Source organism: Brassica napus, chromosome C2 (assembly GCF_020379485.1).
Source record: "Brassica napus cultivar Da-Ae chromosome C2, Da-Ae, whole genome shotgun sequence".
In the NCBI taxonomy this organism is placed as follows: Eukaryota; Viridiplantae; Streptophyta; class Magnoliopsida; order Brassicales; family Brassicaceae; genus Brassica; species Brassica napus.
The window spans coordinates 3,499,749-3,523,630 of NC_063445.1; the positions used below are offsets into that span (position 1 = coordinate 3,499,749).

The 23,882-nt window shown below is 37.1% G+C and overlaps 4 protein-coding genes and 1 pseudogene across 4 annotated transcripts; 2 read left to right on the forward strand and 3 right to left on the reverse strand.

Annotated features, from left to right (window-relative positions):
- Nucleotides 1-837: 837 nt before the first annotated feature.
- Nucleotides 838-5,513, forward strand: LOC106388093 (squamosa promoter-binding-like protein 7). Its single transcript, XM_048746448.1, has 10 exons — nt 838-1,481; nt 2,094-2,266; nt 2,377-2,603; nt 2,682-2,756; nt 2,860-2,967; nt 3,279-3,396; nt 3,522-3,657; nt 3,842-3,995; nt 4,079-4,636; nt 4,853-5,513. Exons 1-10 carry the CDS (start codon nt 985-987, stop codon nt 5,150-5,152), a joined length of 2,346 nt encoding a protein of 781 aa, XP_048602405.1. The 5' UTR covers nt 838-984; the 3' UTR covers nt 5,153-5,513.
- Nucleotides 5,514-6,479: 966 nt separating this feature from the next.
- Nucleotides 6,480-11,794, forward strand: LOC106388094. The gene is made up of 12 exons (XM_048746447.1): nt 6,480-7,055; nt 7,134-7,313; nt 7,819-7,929; nt 8,033-8,320; nt 8,388-8,564; nt 9,009-9,302; nt 9,385-9,507; nt 9,585-9,782; nt 9,855-10,108; nt 10,304-10,508; nt 10,586-10,891; nt 10,976-11,794. Exons 1-12 carry the CDS (start codon nt 6,861-6,863, stop codon nt 11,333-11,335), a joined length of 2,691 nt encoding a protein of 896 aa, XP_048602404.1. The 5' UTR covers nt 6,480-6,860; the 3' UTR covers nt 11,336-11,794.
- LOC106388097 (probable prolyl 4-hydroxylase 4) lies at nt 11,708-13,295 on the reverse strand. Its single transcript, XM_013828084.3, has 7 exons — nt 13,073-13,295; nt 12,941-12,998; nt 12,759-12,863; nt 12,609-12,666; nt 12,368-12,543; nt 12,229-12,298; nt 11,708-12,149 (listed from the first exon to the last, which is right to left on the reverse strand). Exons 1-7 carry the CDS (start codon nt 13,195-13,197, stop codon nt 11,854-11,856), a joined length of 888 nt encoding a protein of 295 aa, XP_013683538.2. The 5' UTR covers nt 13,198-13,295; the 3' UTR covers nt 11,708-11,853.
- A 212-nt stretch (nt 13,296-13,507) lies between these two features.
- On the reverse strand, nt 13,508-16,278 carry LOC106388096 (receptor-like cytosolic serine/threonine-protein kinase RBK2). The gene is made up of 9 exons (XM_048746450.1): nt 16,107-16,278; nt 15,845-15,936; nt 15,332-15,757; nt 14,900-15,151; nt 14,644-14,798; nt 14,468-14,547; nt 14,230-14,365; nt 13,923-14,072; nt 13,508-13,832 (listed from the first exon to the last, which is right to left on the reverse strand). Exons 1-9 carry the CDS (start codon nt 16,172-16,174, stop codon nt 13,650-13,652), a joined length of 1,542 nt encoding a protein of 513 aa, XP_048602407.1. The 5' UTR covers nt 16,175-16,278; the 3' UTR covers nt 13,508-13,649.
- Nucleotides 16,279-18,044: 1,766 nt separating this feature from the next.
- LOC106383893 lies at nt 18,045-23,007 on the reverse strand (annotated as a pseudogene).
- Nucleotides 23,008-23,882: the final 875 nt, after the last annotated feature.

Genomic DNA, 23,882 nt, shown 5'->3' on the forward strand with positions numbered 1-23,882 from the left:
AGAATCCTTACCCTCAATCAAGTTTATAAAACCTTTTAAACTTGTTTTCACTAATCTTATTTTAACTTATTTTAATTAATATAATTATTTTGTTTTCAACATGTTTTTGCATTTGGTTTGGGACACAACTACAACGATTTACTAATTTGTATGAAAACGGTATTCTTCAATTTTGACAAAAAAAATAATGATAGTATATGGTTTTGTGTCACTAATGATCCATGCCCTTTCTAGATAAGTACCACTGAAATCATAAAATTAAATAATTAACTAAAAATTACCCTATCGAATCCTATATACCTTCAAAATTACATATCTTACCAATTGTGAATTTTTTTGACAAAAATATATTTTAGCGGAATTGTGTCACTGAAAAATGTGATATAATTGGGGGGGGGGGGGGGGGGGGCATAATATAAAAACACCAGTCAGACAGACATATAAAATTTTAACCTCATTTTAGCTTTTAAAAAGTAGGTTAAAGTTAATCACAGTCATATACTATTGTGTCACAAAGAATATGTCAAAAGTTAAGCACCAAAAAAGGGGAATAATATGTGAATAAACTATTACAGCACGATTAAAACTAATCATGGTTGCGTTTATTAGTTCAACAAGTTCATGTTCATAAAAAAACTGCACACTAGTGTAGACAAATGATTTTATTTTGCCTTATATTAAATAAAAAAACTCAGTTTTTGTAAATTATATCAAAATTTAAGAAGCAAAAAAAAAGGAAAATAATGTGAATAAATTATTACAGAACGATTGAAACTAATCATGATTGTGTATAAATTCAACGAGTTCACGTTCATAAAAAAAATGTAGAGTAGTAGTTGATTTTGCCTTAGAAACGCCTTTTCCCAGATTTTAAGGACTAGTTTGCAATTTAACCCAAAACCTTCAACCAAAATCACCAACTTCCTCAACAACCGATGGGTCCTTAAACGATTCGAAGACGCAGCATCAGATATACAATCTTCTATGTCGCAACCGCCATCACCGCCGGAGATGGATATCCAACCGCCGGCATTGCTCGACGACGATCCATCCTCCGCCACGTGGGATTGGGGAGATCTCCTTGACTTCGCCGTAGACGACGACCAACTACTCTTCTCTCCCCTTCCTCCGGCGATGATTACGACGCAATCTGAATCCTATCCTTCTCCAGATGAATCGGGCTCGGGCTCGGATCGGGTCAGGAAGCGTGACCCGAGGCTGCTCTGTTCCAATTTCGTGCAAGGGATGGTCCCGTGCTCGTGTCCGGAGCTCGATCAGAAGCTGGAGGAGGCTGAGCTGCCGAAGAAGAAGCGGGTTCGAGGCGGGTCGGGCGTGGTTAGGTGTCAGGTCCCGGGTTGTGAAGTGGATATAAGCGAGCTCAAAGGGTATCATAGAAGGCATAGGGTTTGCCTCACGTGTGCTAACGCTAGCTCCGTTGTGCTTGAGGGAGTGGATAAGAGATACTGTCAACAGTGTGGAAAGTATGTTCCTTTTATTGCTTTTTTTTTTGAAGCTTTGAGATTTGATCCTATGCTTTATGGCTTAACAGATACATACAATAGTAGAGTTGATTATCAACACGGAGTGTTCAAGATCTTGATTGATTCCTGTTGTCTTGTCTGTTTGATTGGATTATGAATCTATCTTTAGGTAATCTATCATAGCCATTGTGGTAGAAGTCTCTGGTTCAAGTGACCGCTGGGACGAAACTAATATTACATGTGGTTTCGACCCCTAACCTCTTGGTATTAAAAAAAAAAAGAGATATTAGATAAAGGCTTATTTGCCAAATAACAAAAAAGGTAATTAGTTTTTTAGTGAGATGTTAGAGAGAGGTAGGAAGAGAAATGAGGAGAGAGGGGGTGTTTTTGGTTAGATAGTGAATTTGTGTTTTTTTTTATGTATATAGGGGGCAATTTCCCATTAGATAACTTGGGGAGAGACTGTTGATCTGTTTGAATGATTCCACAGATTTCAAATATATATCCAAGTCTCTTTGTTTTGCACTAAGCTGAGCTGAACCGGTTCAGTAGTCAATATTATTAGCGGGAAATATATCATTCCATGCTTATAGTGAGTAAACTGTATGGCAGGTTCCATGTGCTCCCGGACTTTGATGAGGGAAAACGCAGCTGTAGGAGAAAGCTAGAGCGTCACAATAACAGGCGCAAAAGGAAACCTGTAGATAAAGGAGGAGTTGCTTCAAAACAACAGCAAGTGTTATCACAGAATGATAACAGCGTAATTGATGTTGATGATGGCAAAGGTATACCTGAACAGCACAAATCATATCTTCATGTGATTTCTTTGTTAATGCTTGAGTTCTCTTGGAATTTTAAGCTGAATCCTATTAAATATGTTATTAACTTCAAGCAGATAATACATGCTCCAGTGACCAGAGAGTGGAACAAGAGGCTTCATTGATTTCTGAAGATCGGAATATTCCCACTCAGGGTTCTGTACCCTTTCCCCATAGCATCGACGCAGACAACTTTGTCCCTGTTACAGCTTCGGGTGAAGCTCAACCAGATGAAGGAATGAATGACACAAAGTTTGAACCTTCACCTTCCTGTGGTGACAACAAAAGTACTTACTCAACTGTGGTGGGTTTCTCTTCAGCCATTCTTACATCAAAAACTTCTGTGTGCTTTATGAACTAACTTTTGTCCATTTCGTTGCAGTGCCCTACAGGACGGATCTCTTTTAAGCTATACGATTGGAATCCAGCAGAGTTCCCACGGAGACTACGTCATCAAGTATACCCAAGAATTTTGCATTACAGTTTAGTCTTCAGAGACTATGTTTACCCTTTTCGACATCTTAGAGAACTAATTTTCGTGTGATCAATTGAATTTGCAGATATTCCAATGGTTGGCCACCATGCCTGTTGAGCTGGAGGGCTATATCCGTCCAGGATGTACAATTTTGACTGTCTTTATCGCAATGCCAGAGATTATGTGGGCGAAGGTACATTCTATTATCTTTTACTTATCGTTTTCATGTTCTTGATGCAATAAAACAATATAAAAATCGTTTCTTTTCACCTATTTTATAATGGTGCTCTAGTTTCTATGCCCATTTTCCCTCTTAATTACTATATACACATTTAAGTTCTTACCGGTTTGTGTGTCCTGGAGTCCTTTTGTTTCTGCAAATTGTGCATTATCTGGAAGCTTGTATCCTAGTGGGAGAAAATATCAGCTTAATATCTCTTCCCTGCGAGTCCTCTCTTTGAATTTTCACTGTAATAATCGTTTCCTATTTGTTCCTTTGAGCAGTTGTCTAAAGATCCTGTGGCATATCTTGATGAATTTATTCTTAAACCTGGAAAGATGCTATTTGGAAGAGGCTCGATGACTGTATATTTGAATAACATGATATTCCGTCTTTTGAAAGGCAAGATGATGTGCTTTACTTTTTTTCCTCTGTTTTTCTTATTCCCTATCATACAAAATACGCATAATCTGGTGAGTCGGACATTATTAGTGTAAGTTTATTCTTATATGTTTTGGTTTTGACAGGTGGAACAACTTTAAAAAGAGTTGATGTAAAATTAGAGTCACCGAAACTTCAGTTTGTGTATCCAACATGTTTTGAAGCTGGAAAACCAATGGAACTCATTGTTTGTGGACTTAACCTTGTGCAACCCAAATGCCGGTATGGGTATCAGCCCTTGTTTTGATCTATGCTTCGTGCTTCTCTGGCATGTTTTAGTCTGTCAGTTATTATATGATGGAACTATATTTCAAGAACTCGTCATGTGTTGGTTAGGTTTCTTGGGCTTGTGACCACTGAGATGACCTGGATAGGAAAGAATAACATGATAATGGTTTCACTGCAGGTTTCTTGTGTCTTTTTCTGGGAAGTACTTACCACATAACTATTCTGTTGTACCTGCACCGGACCAGGATGGGAAGCGTTCTTGTAACAACAAACTGTACAGGATAATTATTGTGAATTCTGACCCTAATCTCTTTGGCCCTGCATTTGTCGAGGTACCCATTTGTTGAAAATATACATTTTTTACAAGCAACTCTGTTTCTACGAATAATATGGTTCTCCTCTAATCCATTTGTAGGTTGAAAATGAATCTGGCCTATCAAATTTCATACCTCTAATAATTGGAGATAAAGCTATCTGTTCTGAAATGAAATTAATAGAGCAGAAGTTCAATGCTACACTCTTTCCAGAGGAACAGGACGTTACCGCATGCTATTGTTCTTTGACTTGCCGTTGCAGGGATTTCAAAGAGAGGCAAAGCACCTTTACTGGCCTCTTGTTAGATATTGCATGGTCAGTGAAGGTGCCCTCAGCAGAATGCACTGAACTAACCGTGAACCGATGTCAGATAAAACGATACAACCGAGTGTTGAATTATTTGAAACAAAGTAGTAACTCGCCCTCAATCTTAGGAAACATACTGCACAATCTGGAAACTTTGGTGGAGAAAATGGATCCAGGCAGTCTCATTCACAGTAAATGTGACTGCGACGTGAGGCTTCTACATGAGAATATGAATCTAGCCAGAAAGCAGCAGAGCGATGAAGATTCAAAGGTGAATCCAGTTACATCAGCGTGCTGTTGTGAGAGCAGTTTTCATAAAGACAAACCATCAAGAACATTAAACTTCAATCAGGTTTTCTCACTAACATCTTATTTCCCTTATTTGATATAAACTGGACTTGGCACACAATCTTCACTTGTCTTACACATTTGGATTCTTGCTCCAGTACTGATAGGTAGTTGTGTGCTTCGTGATATCTTTATGAAGATACGTTAATGGATTCTGCGCAAAATCTTACTCTTTTAAGTGGTTTTGCATACTAACATTCCCTCCCCTTTGTGTTTACAGGATCCGGAAGCAGGATTAGATTGTAAGGAGAGGATACAAGCGGCTACACCAGATACTGGTGGAAAAGAAACGGATCCTCTTTTAGAGAAAGAGATTGTTATGAACGTAAGTGACATAGGAGACTGGCCGAGGAAGTCCTGTATACCAATACACTCTGCCCAAACAATCAGGTCCCGTCAAACTGCTTTCTTAATCACTACATTCGTTGTTTGTTTTGCGGTCTGTGCGGTTATCTACCATCCAAACAAGGTCGCACAGCTTGCAGTGGCGATCCGAACGAGATTGGCTCACAAACTTTGATATAAAGTTCAATGGCAGAGACTCTCATTTTAACCGATGAAAGCGTGTTCGTTAAAGAAAGCTTGAAGTGAGCTGTTTAAAAAAAGCTTGTCTCAGCTTTCAACAGGGCTCAGCTACAGCTTCGCAGATCAGATGAGTTTTCCTTGCTCTTTCTCTGTGTTCATCTTCTTCCCAATTTCTTAAAGACTGGTGGTGGTGCTTCAACTGTAATAACAGGAAATGGTCTGCTCAGTGATCTTATTTTTCCTCATAGAATAGTGTTATATATAATGGGGTTTGCTTTAGCCGACTGTGTAATGTTTGTTTTTGGTCTAAAAATGGTTCTTGGACAAATCATAATCGTAATTTAGTCTTATATACATTTGTTCTGCTTCAAGCTATGGTCAGATACTGATCGATAAACTGGGTTGAAAACAAATCGAGATACTCGAAAGAGTAGATTTGAGAGGCTGCTTTGAGAGTTTTGCTTCTAGACTCGATGATATGAACCAATCTGCGCTTTGAAGAACAATGGAAGAAATGGAACACACCTCCAAGTTGAGAGAGCAACACAAAAATACCTATAACCACTCAAAGATTTGATTGAATGTATATGCTTCCTGGTTACTCTTTGGACTCATTTGATTGATAAAGCTTCCAAATATACGTGTGCTAAATCTTAAACATGGCATTCAATTACTTTAGCAGGAAAGACTCAAAGATATACGTGTGCTAACATGCAATGAATCATTCACCTTTCATTTTTTTGTGGTAAAATTCAAATGAAAAGGAAATAATGCTCAAATTTCTAATTTAGTGATGGATTAGTCATCAAAATGTCATTATCACTTTGGTATATGTTTTGGTGTTTTTGGTTTGGTACTTAAGGTATGTGGTTCCCGCTAACGATAGAATAAAGACGAGTGTTTTGAAGCTTTTTATCAATAAAACATCATTGTTCTTATTATCTGGTGCATTTTGATAGGAAGGATAATGTTATCACATTCTCGTTTTATAGAATCTTATACTCCGTAAATGCATGATAATGAAATGGATGCGCATTTATGTCACCGGGTTTTTTTTGGATTATCCAAATTCTTGGGAGATATTTTATAGTTTCTCAAACTAAATACTTTAAGATATAAATATGACACATATGTTGATTTATACTCCTTCCGTTTCTTAATAAGTGTCACTTTGACACTTTTCACACAGACTAAGAAAATAATGGAAATATATGTAAGTTGTTATTAATTACATCTTTCTGACCAATAGTATTTGAGATAAATAAAATTATTTATAAAACCAATGCAGTTTGCAATTAATTTTCAGCTGAAAGTAAGTGTAATTTGCATTGAAATTGTAAAGTGACACTTTTTGTGTAACAAGAAAAAAAAGCTAGAATGACACTTATTATGAAACAGAAGGAAGTAAATAGTTTCTTGTTGTTTAAACATTAAAATTTAGTCAAAAACTAAATTATATTGAAGTATTAAATATGAAAAACTCCACCAGTGTGAATGTTATTTTATACTCCATGCATTTGTTTCTTTTTTTCCCCTCAAACTTCCCATTTAAACTTCAACATTTTTATAAAATAAAAAATGAAGATATTATTCTCTTAACCTTCTAAGATTTATGTCCATATCTGAAGTAGTTACAGATCTTGATCTTTCTTTTTAAATTGCAAACAAGAAACAAAATTCTATTGAATTTATTCTTCTTCTTGATGTTGAGTCTTAATTGCAAGATGTTCTGGTTCTTGCTCGTTCTAGTCATCACTATTCTAGGACTCTTGGGTCATAACTTCCCCTGTGTTGGGTCTAGCCCACACCGTATTCTAGTGGACACAGATGTCGACACAGACGATATCATCGCTCTCTTGTACCTCTTGAAGCTCAACAAATCAGAATTCGATCTAGTCGTGAGCCTAAGCACATTGCACTTCATCTACGCTCTAGTCTCCAACTTTCTTTAGTTGATGTTCTGTTTTTTGAAACAGGGGATTACATTGAGTGCAAATGCTTGGACAAACGCTGGACATGGAGTGAATCATGTGTACGATTTATTGCACATGATGGGTCGTGATGATATTGCCGTTGGTGTTGGAGGTGAAGGTGTGATTCTTGACGATGGAACTATTCTTCCCGACGTTGGTGGTTATCTTCCCATCATCGATCAGGTTCTTCTTCTTTCCCTCAGTTTTTAACATATAATTAGTTATGCATCAGTTTATGATTTTGAACATGTTCCTAAAAGTGTTTCAAAAAAATAAAAAATAAAATGTTCCTAAATAATTTGCCTAGTGAATTTAAACCTTAAAAAAGTTTGTTTCTGGCGATCACCAGAGTAACAATATGAACCGAGTAGGAATGAAAATTTATGAAATAAAGTAAAAATGATGAGAAAATAGTGTAGAAAAAGAATATAATAAACTTTTCAGATAGATTGTTACAAAAAAAAAAAAAAAACTTTTCAGATAGATGGCAATAAATAATCAAAAAGATGAATAAAATGAATATTTTTTCTTGTAACTTAGAAACCTACAATTTTTATAATGTATATTATTATTACAATTTAAAATGTATCGTTTTTTTTTTTACAATTTCTTAATAAACCTACTACAAGCTTTAAAAACTTTTGCTTAAGGTAAAGTTTTTTATATAAATTTTCTTTTTTTATTTCAGGGGATGGCAACAGCAGGAGGATGTAGATACAGACAAACCATCCCAAAAGGTCGTAAAGGTTTACTAGACATGGACTCCAATTATGGATTTCGTAAACATTTTCTTCCTCAGGTATTTTATTGTCTTAATATTATCTAGGTGAATCAGCTAGGTCACCCACAATTTTCTTGTTGAAATACAACTCATTATATTCTTGAATATTATGGGAAAATAGGGAAACAGAAGATACACTCCTCTCCAGCAATCAACAGCACAAAAAGTGATCGCCAACAAAGTTCTTGAAGGTCCAATAAGCATCTTCTTGATGGGATCTCACACCAATCTCGCTCTCTTCGTTATGTCAAACCCTCACCTCAAACATAACATACAACACATATACATTATGGGTGGTAGTGTACGGTGTCCAAACCCTACTGGATTCTGTGGAAACTTGTTCACAGATTTCACAAGTAATCCTTACGCTGAGTTCAACATCTTCGCTGATCCTTTTGCTGCTTACCAGGTTTGTATCATAGTGATGTGTTTTTGTATTTATAATGTGTTTATGTCATGTTTTGTGTCCAATTTAGGTATTTCATTCAGGTATTCCGATAACTCTGGTTCCTCTAGATGCAACCAATACAATACCCACCAACAAGAAGTTTTTTGAGACATTTGAAAAGAATCAAAGAACATATGAAGCTCAATACATTTTCAAGTCTCTGGAAATCATCAGAGACACTTGGTCACCCGAAGTATTCTATTCGGTAATACTAATATACCTAAGTTTCATAGTTGTTTTTTAGCATACTAGTGTTGCATTTTATATACTAAGACTTAGGTGAGCTATTTCTATGAAGCTATCTAGTGAGTTGTTAGTTATCTTAGAGGTTATATTAGTGGTACATGACATAAATAATATAATCTACAGTTTTTAATAGCAATTTTTAGAGATTTTTTTTCTTATATTAATCACCTCTTATAATATATTTGTCTTTAATGTGACTAGATTAGCTCACTGAGTAAGACTAATTGAGTAGGTCATAGTTGAAAAATATCAAACTCATCATGAAAAAAAGAGCTGAGATTAACTAACTTGTAGAGTAATCTAAACCTCATGAATAATTGAGCCTCATTTTGTAACCTCTAGAATCCGTCAAGTTTGAAAACATTTTCTCAATAATTATGAAGTTGTTTTGATTTATTGTCAGAGCTACTCCATGTGGGATTCTTTCATGGCTGGTGTTGCAGTTTCCATCATAAGAAACTCTGGTAATAATAACAACAAAAATGGCGAGAACAATTTCGCCGAAATGGAGTACATGAACATAACCATTGTTACTTCAAACAAACCTTACGGATTACCAGACGCCTCAAATCCATTTTTTGACAAACAAACCACTCCAAAGTTTAACCTAACCCTTGGAGGAGTTCACAGTGGTCATGTCCAGAGTGGTTTGAAGGATCCAATCTGCATGCAGAGAAGAGACAAAGGAAACTGCAAGGTACATGTGTTTTCCTTAATCATCTTTCAACCTTCAGAGTAAACAATGCAATTAATCCCTCTTTTATTATGTTTTACATTAGGATGGTTACACACAAGAGACCTCTGGACCTGATTCAGTTCAAGTCCTTGTCGCCACACGAGCTAAACAAAACAAGAACTATAAAAGTGAACTGGATAGAGAGTTCTACGTCGATATCTTGGAAGTTAGTTCTTTATGTTCCCATGAGGCCTATCTTCTTTAAAAATGTGATAAATCAAAAATTACTTATATCATGAACAGGTTTTGAATAGGCCTGAAGAAACAGGGAGGTTTAACTTATCAACTCAGTTTCCATACTATAGAGAAGAACGGTTCACACCAGACGTTAGCACTACACAGCTCGGCAAGCCTGTTATTTTTGATATGGACATGAGCGCAGGAGATTTCCTCACTCTCTTCTATCTCCTCAAAGTTCCTGTGGAGATTATAGATTTGAAAGTATGTTTTGTAGGGGTTAAAAACGATTTCTTCTTACACAAGTAACTCTCTCATCACTTGTGAAATTTACAGGCAATTATTGTCAGCCCTACCGGTTGGGCTAACGCAGCGACAATAGATGTGGTCTACGATCTGCTTCACATGATGGGACGTGACGACATACCAGTAGGTCTAGGATACTTGCTAGCACTGAACCAGTCTGACCCAACATCTCCATCCGTTGGAGATTGCTTGTATGCCAAGGCCATTCCACAAGGCTGTGGCGGTTTTCTTGATTCCGACACTCTCTATGGCCTTGCTCGTGACCTCCCAAGAAGCGCTCGTAGGTACTTAAATATGCATTGTAATAAACTATATGCAGTAGTCTATGTTTTTTTTTTTTGCTAAATTTTATTATTATTATTATTTTGTAATAACATTGTAACAACTATATGCTAAGTGCAGTAGTCTACGTTGTTATATGATATACATTAGGTGACGAAGGTCTCTATATATTTTCTACTAACAGTGTTGTTTCTCAGATACATTGCAGAGACCTCAGTGGCACATGGAGCTCCGAGGAACACTGATAGTCCTGAACTTAGACAACCTCTGGCACTTGAAGTTTGGAAATATCTGACCAAATCTGTTAATGAAGAGTCTAAAATCACTGTACTAACCAATGGACCATTGACTAGCTTAGCCAAGATCATCTCATCAGATAAAAACTCAACCTCACTTATCAAGGTCATAATCTTCTGTTTCTTTCTCTGATTTTTTAATATAAGTTCTTTAGTTAAGGGAGCTTTTTATGTAAAGTGCAGGGAGTTTACATAGTGGGAGGACATATAAACATTAACAAATCAGACAAAGGGAACATATTCACGGTTACTTCAAATGCATACGCCGAGTTCAATATGTTTCTTGATCCTTTAGCAGCTAAGGCTGTTCTCGAATCCGGTCTAAACATCACACTCATCCCTCTAGCCACCCAACGCAACTTGACTTCTTTCCACATGATGCTCAACAGTCTCAACTCTACGGTTCAAACACCTGAATCTCAGTTTGTGCACCGGTTGCTCGACAGACTACATGCTCTCCATCAGGATCACATGAGCTACAAGCATGTGGTTGAAAAGCCTTTTAGTTTTCCGCTTCCTAATAAAGATGATCTTGTCTGGTTTTTAAACAAACCCTTTTAACTGTTGTTCCAGGGGATGTTCTTAGGAGAGATTGTTGGAGCATTGTTCTTGGGAGGAGACCATGCAGTGTTGAAGCCAAAACTACGAGATGAGCAAGTTAAAGTGATCGCAGAAGGGTCTGAATCGAAAGACGGTCAAATACTGATCGATAAACTGCATGGAAGACGAGTACAGATTCTAGAAAGCATCGATTCAAGAGGCTGCTATGAGAGTTTCGCTTCAAAGCTCAATGACAAGAGACAATCTGCAGTCATAGGAAGCTTTGAAGAACAAAGAAAGAAATGGATCACATCACCTAGCAGAACACTAAGAAGAAAGAAACGGACCACACCGCCTAGCAGAACGCTTAGAAGGAAGAAATGGATCACATAACCAATAAAGGATCTGAGTAAGCATGTGCTTACATATTATTCTCTAGAAATTTTGCTGTATTGGCCGAAAAATATTATTTAGCAATTTTAACAGAAAAAACATGAATTTGCAGTTTTAAAAGAAAATTCAATTTCAAGATTTTTGTAAAGAAAATATCTAATATTAATAATTAATATAAACTAGTTGTTTTTCTATTTATATTGAAAGATATTTAAAACTTTTAGATTTTGAGATGCAAATGCTACATCCAAACTGTACTTTTGTTTCATCTCAAATATCAATTTTTTTTTATGTTGTGTATTTTGTTTCCAGATTCAGCATTTAGAGCTGATGCAATGTGTCCAAATGAACAAATATTTACATCTAGATGCATGGCCTAAGTATATGTGTTTACATATTATTCTCTCGAGGTAACTGTTGTAGTTATGCATATTCCAGTTAGAATAAGTTCACCAACGATAACAACTCTACAAGAGACATCAACATAGAGTTTTAGAAGAGAGTAGGAGAAACAAAGTCTAACAAGCCTTACAGCTACGCCTGCAATAGCCAGGAAGCTCAGCAGAACCAACCATATACTCTGGGTTCTTCGTGCATTCCCCAAGCACCGCCCATCTCTCACAGCTCTCGTTCATATCAGTACAGTTTCCACCAGGCGCCACAATCCTGTCAAATGAGTCCACGTGGATCCACTTGGTCGCTGACCATTTCTCTCCTTCGATTACAGGACATCCACCGTGAAGGCTCAACGGGTCAGGGACTGCGTCAGGGTGGAGGTTGAAGAACAACAAAGCATCCCCTTTCCTTGGTTTCACTGATAAAAAAAAACAATAAACCAATAAAACACACACACAAACCAAAAGTCTTGTTTTGTTTTGTTTTTGGTTTCTTACCGGCGATTCCTTTCTTGGCACAATCAGAAAGGTCTTCTTGGTTCTCAGATAGTACTCGACGAGAAGGTATCTATTAAAACAAAAACAGATGTTTATGTAAGAGAGGAACAAATGAACCAATACAAGAACTTCATCTGACCTCTGCATTGGGGAAGACGGTTTCTCCACCTCTTGTGACATTAGATAGATACATGAGAACCGTTGCTATGCGGTGTCCACCACGTACAATGTTGACTTTGTCATGGAAGTAGTCGAAGTGAGCATCGTATTTTTGACCGTACTCGTATCTCAGTACCTGAATGTCTTCCCCGTTCTCTGTCACAAACAAAAACCAAATAACTTCATCTTGTCAAGAATATAAGATTTCAAGATCTAAGTACCTTTAGGAAGAAATGTCCAAGTGGAGATCTTGTCTTCTATACCGGCAACAATGGGATCCTGTGATCAAACAAAGAGAAAAGAAAAAACTTCACATAAAGACAAGTAAGAATCAAGGAAGGGAAGCAAAGAGAGAGAGAGAAAGTTTGAACCTTTGCTTTGGGAATAAAGGTGCCAGAGCTGGTTCGAACCTCGCTGAGCTTGCTCTCTCCGCTATCATTATCCGCTACAGCAGATCTCTTGAGGCTCGCTTTTGCCTTTTCACCGACCATATCGAAATTTATATTTCCAAATTAAGCTCAAAGCTAAGATGAAATGAAGAAGAGACACTCACAAGCGAAACAATATGATCACATTCCAATTCCGTGAGGAACCCTTCATACACAAACGCCCTGAAACAACGAGAAACCATATAATTTTCCGATTCATCGAGTTTTAACATTGAAAGGTTCAAACTTTCCCACACCTGGGTTTCGATGAGACCTGCTTGACTTTGGAAGGATTAACAATGGCGCTAGTGGAAGATTGAAGGAAGACGGAGAAGAAGAAGATAGCTAAGAACAATAACAATACATTGTGAGACATCGACATCGTAGTTGATTAGATCTAGAATGCACGAGGGTCGGTACGAGGAAAGAGAAGACGGAAGACATCGATGTCGTAGTTTATTTATGCTCTTGTAAATAACGACAAAACAGTTTTGCCTGTCAGGTTCTTAGAATGTTGTTGTACCGTACCGAACCTAATTGTACCGTACCGGATCTTGCGTATGCCCGGTCCAGCTCCATTCAATTTCAGATAATGTAATTATGCCTTGTCTTTTCTGTGAAATGACCATCTTTGTACTAGTGTTGTATTTGATTTTTTGTATTGAACATTTTTTCAAATTTGAGATTATATATTTTAGTAATTAACATATAGAACAAATAGAATAACATTTAACAAACAATTAGTCAAATATGGAAGAACACCAACATCATGATCAAATATACATATGCAGTAAGTGAAATCATTCTCTTTGTAACTTAACAAGTAAAGATGTTTCAAGAGTCGTTAGATGTTCCGAGAACAGTCTCCATGTGTCGATTAATATCGTTCAAATATTTTGTTGAGTTGTATTCTTCGTTATCCAATAGTTCTTCTGAGTATGTCCTCTGCAGTTTTGAGTTTTCTCCTTCTTTTAGCTTATCTAAGCTGCACTTGTCTCCCTTCAGAATCTCCACAACCTGTGTATGTGTATCATAAGTCATTATATATATGTGATCATATTAATCACTTTTGCTAAAGAAAAGTGTGAATGTTTTTGTTATGCGTGCCTGGCTCATGTGAGGCCGGTTCATGGAGGTTTGGTGTATACACAAGGACGCTATGGAGACAAGACGGTCCAACTCTTCTAAGTCATAGTCATCTCCTAAAATCGGATCAACAAGTTCTTTGATCTTGTTCTCTTTGATCAATGGCTTGGCCTACAAAAACATAGATAGCTCATGTTAGTAATTTCACAACGAAATAGATATCAGTATTCTCACATTGGTTCTGAAAAACCAAGATCCATGTCAAGTACTTATGAGATAAGGGCTATATCTAGCTATAGGGTTTAAGGGAGGGTTACACATCACATACCCACATGACAACGCTATGTTGTGCGCTGTCGATGGCTTGTTTACCAGTAATGAGCTCAAGAAGCAGTACACCAAAAGCATATACATCTGTTTTCTCGTCTACAATCCCGTGCATGAAGAACTCTGGCGGAAGGTAACTGATGTATGAAACACATAAGAGATTATACGTGAGATTTATAAAGTACAAGAGATAAGTGAATCCATGTATATATGATCTACATCAATGAGAGATTCCAAACCCGAATGTTCCTTCCACTTTGGATACAGTATGGTGAGTCCATTGGTCTGGTAGCCATTTCGCTAGCCCAAAATCAGATATCTAATAAAGAAAATAAGGATACGGTTTGAGTTCATTATTGTTTCATAATCATAAGTTCGTAAGACTATATCTTATCTTTATCTTAATAATCATTACCTGAGCCTCAAAGTTCTCAGTGAGAAGGATGTTAGAAGCTTTGATGTCTTTATGAATGATCCTTCTTTGACAACCTTCATGGAGATAGTACAGTCCCTCAGCTGTTCCTATCGCCACTTTGTATCTTATGCTCCAACTCAGTTTATCTTTTGCCTCTACAAAAGTATTATAAAAATCTTAGTTAGTTCTTTGAATCATTAAATGAATGTCAGACAAGATTGCTTTGAAAACATCAAATAATGAAGAAGTTGTTCACGGTATAGCAAAGAAGCGAGGCTTCCATTAGGAGATAGCTCAAGAACAAGATGCATCCCTCCTTCAACACAATATCCAATAAGCTTAGCAATGTTTGGATGATCTACATGAACTATGATCCCTAGTTCTGATAAATAATCCATCGTCATCTCTTCAGCAGACCCTCTAGTCAGTTTCTTTACAGCTACTATTTGCCCATCTGCCATCTCTCCTTTATATACCTCCGCATATCCACCTTCTCCGATCAGATTCTCTGCCATAATATCCACAATATTCATGTCACATTATTGCATATATAAACAAAATGTCACAAAGATTCTCAGAAGTAACAAAATAACATACAAAATGTAACAAAGATTCTTCAACAAAATAACATACAAAATGTAGCAAAGATTCTTTAAAAAAAAAGATTTTAGAAGTAAGATTTTCTAACCAGGGCTATAGCCATTTGTAGCGGTTTGAATGTCTTGGAGGGAATAGTTTTTCCAGGAAGGTTTGAAAAGGAACAAGTCATCAGTGTCAAGAGCAGCAGCAGGTAGAACAGGGACCATGTTGTCTTTTATGCGTTTGCTCTTGCGTCTGGTTAGTTTAGGGACTCCTTTGAGATGTGAGAATGTATTGAATGGCATCGCTGATGATCCTTTCTTGAGTAGACGGTGGAAAACTCTCCAGTGACCGTTGGTAGGTCCTACATGCGAATGATGATGACGGCGATGGTGGGGATGATGATTAGCTTCTGATGATGATGTGTCTGACGTGCTCAACACGGAAGATGATAATGTTTCAGATTCTATGTTCCTTAGTAAATCATCGTCTGATTCTGATTTGTTTGCGCAGAAGGTTGCTATTTGCTCTTCATCTGGATAGAATGATGGTAAGATTTTCATGAAATTGTTTAGTCAAGAATAATCTCAAAAAAGTAAATGAATTTTTTTAATAATTTTACCATGAGAAGAGAAAGAATCAGAGAAGCCAGCTCGAGATCTTCTTGTTGAGAGAGGAGTTAATTGTTTTCCACGATTCTCAACGTTTACATCGCTGCAAGATCACGTGTTCACATCAAAAAAACAAATTTAAGTTACATTATTTTCAGATGACTTGCAAGACAAGGTACACATAAAATGGTTTGCAAATCTTTTTTCTCCGAGCAACATTAAAAACATATGTCTCTATATGTTTTGTCAAAGGAGATAAAGAAAGGAAATTACTCGGAGGGAGACGGAGAAGACGTTGTCGTGGAAGCAAGAGTTTCTGAGGAGTCTCGAACGCCTTCCATGGAATTGGAGACAGAAAATGAGATTAAGGAAAGAGAAGAGAGAAAGTAACGGAAGACATGATCATTGGTTCTCTTTTATTACACCTCATCTTCTCTTTTGTTATAACTGAACATCCGCCTCTTCTTTCTTAATTTTAGATGAAATGAAAATTATATTTTTTTTCCTTTCTAAATAGAAAATTCCCAGAGAATATTCTCAATAATTTGATCAATATCTAAAACCTAAATTTAGAGTAACAGACTAATGTATTCTCCAATCTCAACTTTCTAATTAAAGTCAAAATGAAAGTGAAAAAAAATTACTACCATTTTCCGACATTTTCAGAAGGAAGCCATTGTTTATGTGGGTGGATGTGACAGCTCCCACGTTGGTGGGTTAATGCCACGTGACACAATTCGTTTCCAGACAAGCCGACAAAGGTTAGTGGACCTGAAGTCATTAGAGACAGACACAAATCTACATGCTGACCACTTATCTGTGTCAAAGCTTCTTCTTCTATGGGTCCGGATAGTGTTGATAACCTTTGGTGTTTGTGATTCGTTCCAAAGACGTTCAAGCTTAGAAGGAATGCAATGCAAGGAGAAGGAAGAAATGACAGAGATAAAGAAAAGCCACATGTACATTTGTGATTAGGAAGCATTGATAAGTTGCTTATTATATAAGGCTTTCTGAACTAGTTTTCTAACGATCATTCGTTTTTGGTGGAGAGTGATTGCATCTTTCGACAAGGCATGTCGAATAACGAGCTCGGCCCAAAAGCACAGCCCAGCAACTTGGGCGCCCGAGAGCTCGACGACCAGAAGATTGATATGAAGACTATGTCCAGGTGCTCGATCCATTAAAACTCGGTCCAGTTTATTAGGTCAACCTGGCTCTGTCTCTTTAGTTGTTGAGGTTTGTGTTTTGTGATGTGAACAATGTTATTTGGCAGACCTAAAATAGCAAGAATATTTGCATTTCACAAAAGCTTGGTTATTTTGAGAGGAAATTCTCTGTTTTATTTCTCTCATTTGAATCCTTTTTAACATAGTTGTTTTCCCTGTTCAAAAACTCGGTTAACTCAGCCGCTTGGCCGGCGAGTGTACGTGGAACAGCCAACCACAGTGTCAAATCGACCATAATCAAAGATAAAATCAGGATCTCGAAATTCTCTTGTTTTGTTTCGATTTGTGTTAAAAATCAATGTAATTTAGTTAGATGTACCAACATTAGAAAGAAATAGGCAAGAACATGTTGAAAACAATGAAAAAACAGGAGACAAAAATGGAGGCTAGTGTTTTTTGCAGGTTAAAATCGCAGGGTACAAGAAATGAGGTGACTCGGTAAATTGTTTATAAAATCTATCATTAGTTATAAAAAAAATTGTTTATTATATTTTTATTCACTATTCTAATTAATAATGTTTTCTAATTAATAGTTTATAATATATATTTTATAAATTTTATTATATTAATTTAATTATTAAATATATTTCTTATGTGGCTCTGCCACTGCGCAATCCTACATCTCTATCGATGCTCCTTTGAAATATCTGTGCATAGAAGCACATAATCAATAAGCGTACAAACATACACAATCTCTGAGTTTCTTAGCAATGTCAACCATGATTCTGTTTTCAATGACTGAACTTTTTAAAGAAGGTGCATGCACACATACACAAATAGCACTCATAACAATTGAATATATGGAACGTTACATACTTTCTAATATAAAAATAACCAGAAACGAGCAAAGAAAGGGAAGTAAATCAAACCTGCCCAGAAGCTATGACTACAGCCTACAGGTTCGCTCATGATGGCATGCGAGAGCATACAGGATACATTTAAGCTATTTGGGCAATTCGAGCACCAATACCAAAACTTCCAATACCTACACAGGGCTTAACCTCATTCGTTTCCTTGTCCTCGCCTCTGCATTCTCATCACGTCCAGATTCTTCTTCCTCCTCAGTTTTATTGCGTGCCTTTATGTTTATTGCATCAGAAAAGCCAGCGTCATTATCATTGACATCATCCTCTATATCCTCCTCAACGTCATCATTATGACCATCACCAACTTCATACTCTTCATCCTCAGCACCTTCCTCATCATCACCACTCTCATCTTCATCACTGTCACCGTTACCTCCATCATCATCATCGTCTTCGTCATTATCATCATCACCATCCTCGTTAACATCATCATCCTCACCGACACTATCATCTTCATCCTCAGCACCTTCAACATCATCACAACCTTTATCGTCATTATCATCATCATCATCCTCCTCATCATCATCATCTTCATCATGCTCACCACTTGCATTTTCATTGTTTGCCTCTATGTTTATGCCCATACATTCTTCGTCTTCATTTTCTTTTTCGTCAAGAATACAATGAGGGTCCTCCTCCAAAAGTCGTACACCGCAGCCTTTGACCTTCCAGGGTTTATCATGGACTCTGAACACAAAACTAAGCTCGCTGAAAGTGGTTTCTTCGGCTTCAGGTCAATCCTGGTTTAGAGAGAAAGATTCTTCAAATATATACAAATGCTCTCTACGTCCATATAGAGCTAGCATTTGGAGCTGGGTTGATCCACGCCCGACTGTGAGGCCATTCTGTTTACCCCTGACGCGACAAGTGACAGCCACGGATGAAAAATTAACATCTACGGAAACGGAATCCTTGGGATTAATATTGCCTTTTGAATCTAAAGGATGAAGGAAAAGGTCTTGGAATCAAACTGATCGTTAAGTAACCTGAAGTAGCTCGGTGAGTGAAGTGTGCAGGCACTTCTTGACCCGGTAAGACCGCATGTTTGCAAGCTGATGTCTGGATGAGCTTTCTCGCTTTTTGATCCAGGTTGAAGCAGTAAGGAAAGTTTAGGCAAATCTTTGGATTGTGGAAAGAAGAGTCAATTATCTTCAAAAATACACAATCTTCTGCATCTAGAGATAGAAGGGAACCTGGAAGCTGTGGAAGTGCTACGAGGTCTCTGCATCCTGAGACATCAAGCTTATGCAAACTGGAATAGTCATGAAACCATTACCGCCGAGGAAACATAATGATATTGGAGATGTAAGAGCCTCCCCTCCTCGGGTAGACATATCGGGAAAATGTAGTCAACGTAGAAGTCTGATCGTAATGTCCAACTGCGCATCAAGTCACGCGACCATTCGATTCTTGCTTCAAATAAGCCATCATCAGTATGTATCTCTTCGTGTTTAATTTCAACATAATACAAAAACTCAGACCAAGAAAATAAAGATTCTTCAACTTAGAAATGTTTGGAGATATAGTTTTCAGCTTCCCGCATCCATACATGAGTAGTTTACGCAGACCTAATAGATTCTCAATCCATGGAGGAACTTCCTCTATCCCTGTATTGCACAACTCCAACTCATTAATGCTGTCAGAAACATTTGGGAACTCCTTCAGGTTTCTACAGACAAGACCAAGTGCTGATTGATGATGGCATCTCCTCTATCGCAGTATATCTCAGCTTGATCAGTTCTTTCAAACTCGAGCAACCACTGAATTCCATCACGAGCACGCAATCGTTAAGTTTGCTGACTGTGAGCTCTAACAAACTTTTGCAGCCACAAAGGTCTAATTCTGCTTCTGATAGATCAGGATTCTCTTTCAGATACTCAGATTTACTCAAATCAATCAGCTTGAGGCAAGGGAGAGGCTATACAAAAAAAAAAAAAAAAAAAAAAAGATAAATTTTAGAGAAATGAATAATCGCGCTTTACACGCAAATACAATACAGACAAAAAAGATGAATAATTTTACTTGGATTCCCTCCCAAAGCTTCTCCAATTTGCTACGTTGCATGATTAGTTCGACAAGAAACTTGGCAGAGAACTTGGAAGGCCAAAATGTCAATGGACAGTTGTTCCAATGTATCAACCTGAGTTTGTAGGGAAGACAGTTGAGGCCTTCGGGTATGCATAAGTTATCAGGGGAGATTTTTAGAAACTGGAGATTATTCATCCCATCGAAACAGCTTTTACTCATTTGGATTTCCCCTCCCTCTGAAGTGTCCAAAAATATGCCTAGGACTTTTCCAGTACCCTACAATAGTTTATCAAAAAGAAAAAAAATATCAGCTTAAAAAAAACAAGAAAACAGCATACTGCACACGTGAACAAAAACTTACAGGATTTTCATAAAGTACATCAGCAATTTCGGTGGTATCCCACAAGAACTGTCGCTTTCCAGGCTCCTCCAGAGACTGTTTCTTGACAACTTCTCTACCCGTTCGTTGCAGTAAACAATGCATATCTACGTATCCGAAGAATGTAGATATAAGAGATTTATCAGCTAAGATTTGAAGCCCATGGTTTACATCCAACCCGCATTTTTCAAGAAGTCTCTTTAAGCGATCAACCTTGAAGCGGTAAGGGAACTTAGAAAAGAAACAAGCCAAATACAGAAAAAGAGCTTTATCTTTATTATCACTTAACCCGTCGTAGCCAAATAATAGAGTTGATTCAATTTCTCTGTCAAGGCTAGACCTGAGCCTTGGTAGTGCCTCTATCCACTCGTCCATGGACATTCCTCGTAAAACCATAATCTGGAGAATTTTGACCAAAAGCATATTGACAGAAGATCTGCAGAGCCCAAGTTGAAGCTGGAAATATCATCTCATACATATGGTTGGTCCCGAGTCCCAGTGACTTGAGAAGTTTTTTATCTTCGGTTGTAATGATAACAATACTTCCCGGACCAACCCATCCACGCTGGTTTGCCATCTCCTCTAATTGCCACCGGCTATCCACTTCATCAAGAACAACCAACACTTTTTTGCCACTCAGCATTTGTTGAGCCACTCCCAAGTGACGACAAGTTTTTCTGCAAATGCAACTTCAACTGATAGTCATTACCACAAGGCTTCTCATAACTTCCTCTGATATTCTCCAAAAAAGTGTTGAATGGAAAACATGGAGAGAGTTGGTTGTATAAAACTCTGGCGGTGGTCGTCTTCCCAATCCCGGCAGGACCCACAAGCGCAATGACCTTAATTTCTTCTGACTGTAGGATCAACTTAGATTTTATCTCTGTGACTTGATATTCTGTGCCTACAAAGTCATCAAAGTCCTTTGATGGTGTAAAACCCAGCACAGCCGTGACATCTGAGGCTACTTTGTTGATCAAATCAGCTTCGTTGCCACTAAAAAAAACATTCATTAAAACAGTCATTACGTACACATAATAAGCAAATGGAAGTAAAATTGAACGAACCTGTTGCTAGAGTGGTAACCAGCTATACCCGCGACTTCCTCCAAAGCTTTCCTCCATGCCTGCGTCACCTCTTCTGTTTTTCCCACACAGGTTTCATCGAAGGCGTTCCCGAAATCTCCTTTCTGTTTGGATCCACTTTGTAGAAAATGGTCATCACTGTTTGTTGATTTTCTTCCCTGCACTTCATGATCTCCACTAACTCGTCCAAACACCAGCTTGAGGAGGCGTAGTTACGGGAGAGCAAGACGATGGCTACCCTTGATTGTCTGATCGCTCCTAGAAGCATGGGGCTGATGGATTCGCCTCGCTTGATCTCGTGATCAATGAAAGGTATGATTCCCTTGCTTTTGAGCTCTTTCAGAACGTGACTAAGAAAGCCTTCGCGCACGTCTTCTCCACGGAAGCTCAGGAAGGCGTGATACAACCAACTGCGAGACAGAGATGAAGAAGAAGCCATGGATAACAACACGAAGAAAAATGATCACAAAGCTTTCAGATGGGAAGAAGAAATAGCATCGGAAAAGAGTAAAGACGCGTAAATAGATAAATCTTGACTTTTCATGTCGAGAGAAACAGTTTAGAAATGCAATTTTTTACATAATTTTTTTGTATTATATGCATAGTAGGAGCTAAAACAGGTTGTTTAGATTTAGAAAAGGCATCTTCCTGATGCAATCCGGGACTTTGTCAGAAAAAGCACCTTCCAAAGACGTGTGAAGCAATCCAGGATTGTGTCAATTTAACTATTACTTAAATAAATTGGTCTCGACTCTCGAGGAAGATCAGGATTTTGAAGGTTTCTCATTTACATCACCAGATAACGACAGAACCTAGAGCGCTGGAAGATCTCTACAAGAAAGCTGACAACATTCTTGCATCCCAAGAAACCCTGATACAAATGGAATAGGCTTTAAACCTTCTCGGGTAAACCGTAGTGAGCGTTGTAGTCTGATCGTAATGATCTCCAACTCCACAATGATGCATTTTGGGGAAGTCCTTGAGGTTTATCCAATCTATAAAGACAAGACCAAGTGCTGATTGATATTGGCGCTTCATCTATTGACTATTGTACAACAGCTTAAGATCGTGGACTTTCAAACTCGATCCAGCAACTTCTGAGTACTTCCAAACTAGAGTAACCATTGAGTCCTTTCAAACCCCGGCAATCATGGATGCCCAATATCTTGATGTTTATAAAACTGCCGATAGAAGAGGGAAGCCAGCAACTGGGATCAAATGCTAGTATGGACCATTTGGGGTCCAAAAAATCTCATTTAGACCCATCCTTTTTTTTTTCATTTTGTATTTAAATTTAAATAGAAATTTAAGTAAAATAACGAAAAAACCTAAAGACTTAAACATATATACTTACCCATGCCATTATTATCCGATCCAGAATCCGACCCACCCGAAACCCGACCCAACTAACCTAAATCTTCTTCTTCTTCCTCCTTTCTTCTCCATCGATAGTTTTTATTTTTTAAAATAAAATCAAAAAAGTTTTTCAATTATCCGCTAATTTTCTCTTTCTTATACCAAATCGATCAACCCATAATCATATTCAATCAATTATAACTTACCCAGAATCAAATTTCATCTTTTACGTACTAGATTCAAAATAAAAAAAAAACACAGAGTATTACTAGTATAACTAGTACAACTCAAATTAGTAAAACTAGTATAACTAAAACAAGTATAACTAGTTCAAATAGATTGAGTATAACTAATATAACTGGTACAAATACAATGCATATAACTAGTACAACTTTTCAATTAATATGATGATATTTGGTTTTTGTTGTCAGTGCTATAGAAGATGATAATGCAGAACCAATAAAAATATTGGTATAATCCTCCTGCTTATATGTGTCAAAATATGTTAATAAATTTTTTTCGAAAATATTTAATTTGGATAATGACTTTGTTTTACTAGTTATACTAGTGTACTATTTAGGAAAAAAATGCATCTTCATTCTTTATGTTCTCGTAGCAAAAGAAGGCGGCTGCAAAGCTTAGGGGTGGACGTTCGGCTACCCATTCGGATTCAGTTCGTATCTATTTGGATTTTGTGTTTTCAGGTTTAAAGATTCTGGCTCCGTTTAAATTATTTTAATAAATTTTCAATTCATATATAATTTAAATTTCTCAAAATCTATAAATAAAAATAATATATAACATAAAATTTTGAATAATGTATGCTAAAATACCTATACTTAACCTAAAAATTAGTTTAGCTTGAAAATTTGGATGGAGAATCAATCAATAGACATTTTAAGTATTTTGGTGTTTTGAGTTAGCTATTTTAGATATTTATTTTTGACTATTTGTATATATTTTTAAATATTTTAGACAATTTCAAAATATCTTATACATTTTAGATATTTTTTTGGATATTATATCTACAAATAGCTAACATATTCAGGTACATAATTCTAATTTTGATATATTCGGGTATCTATAATATTTCGGTTTGGATCGGATTC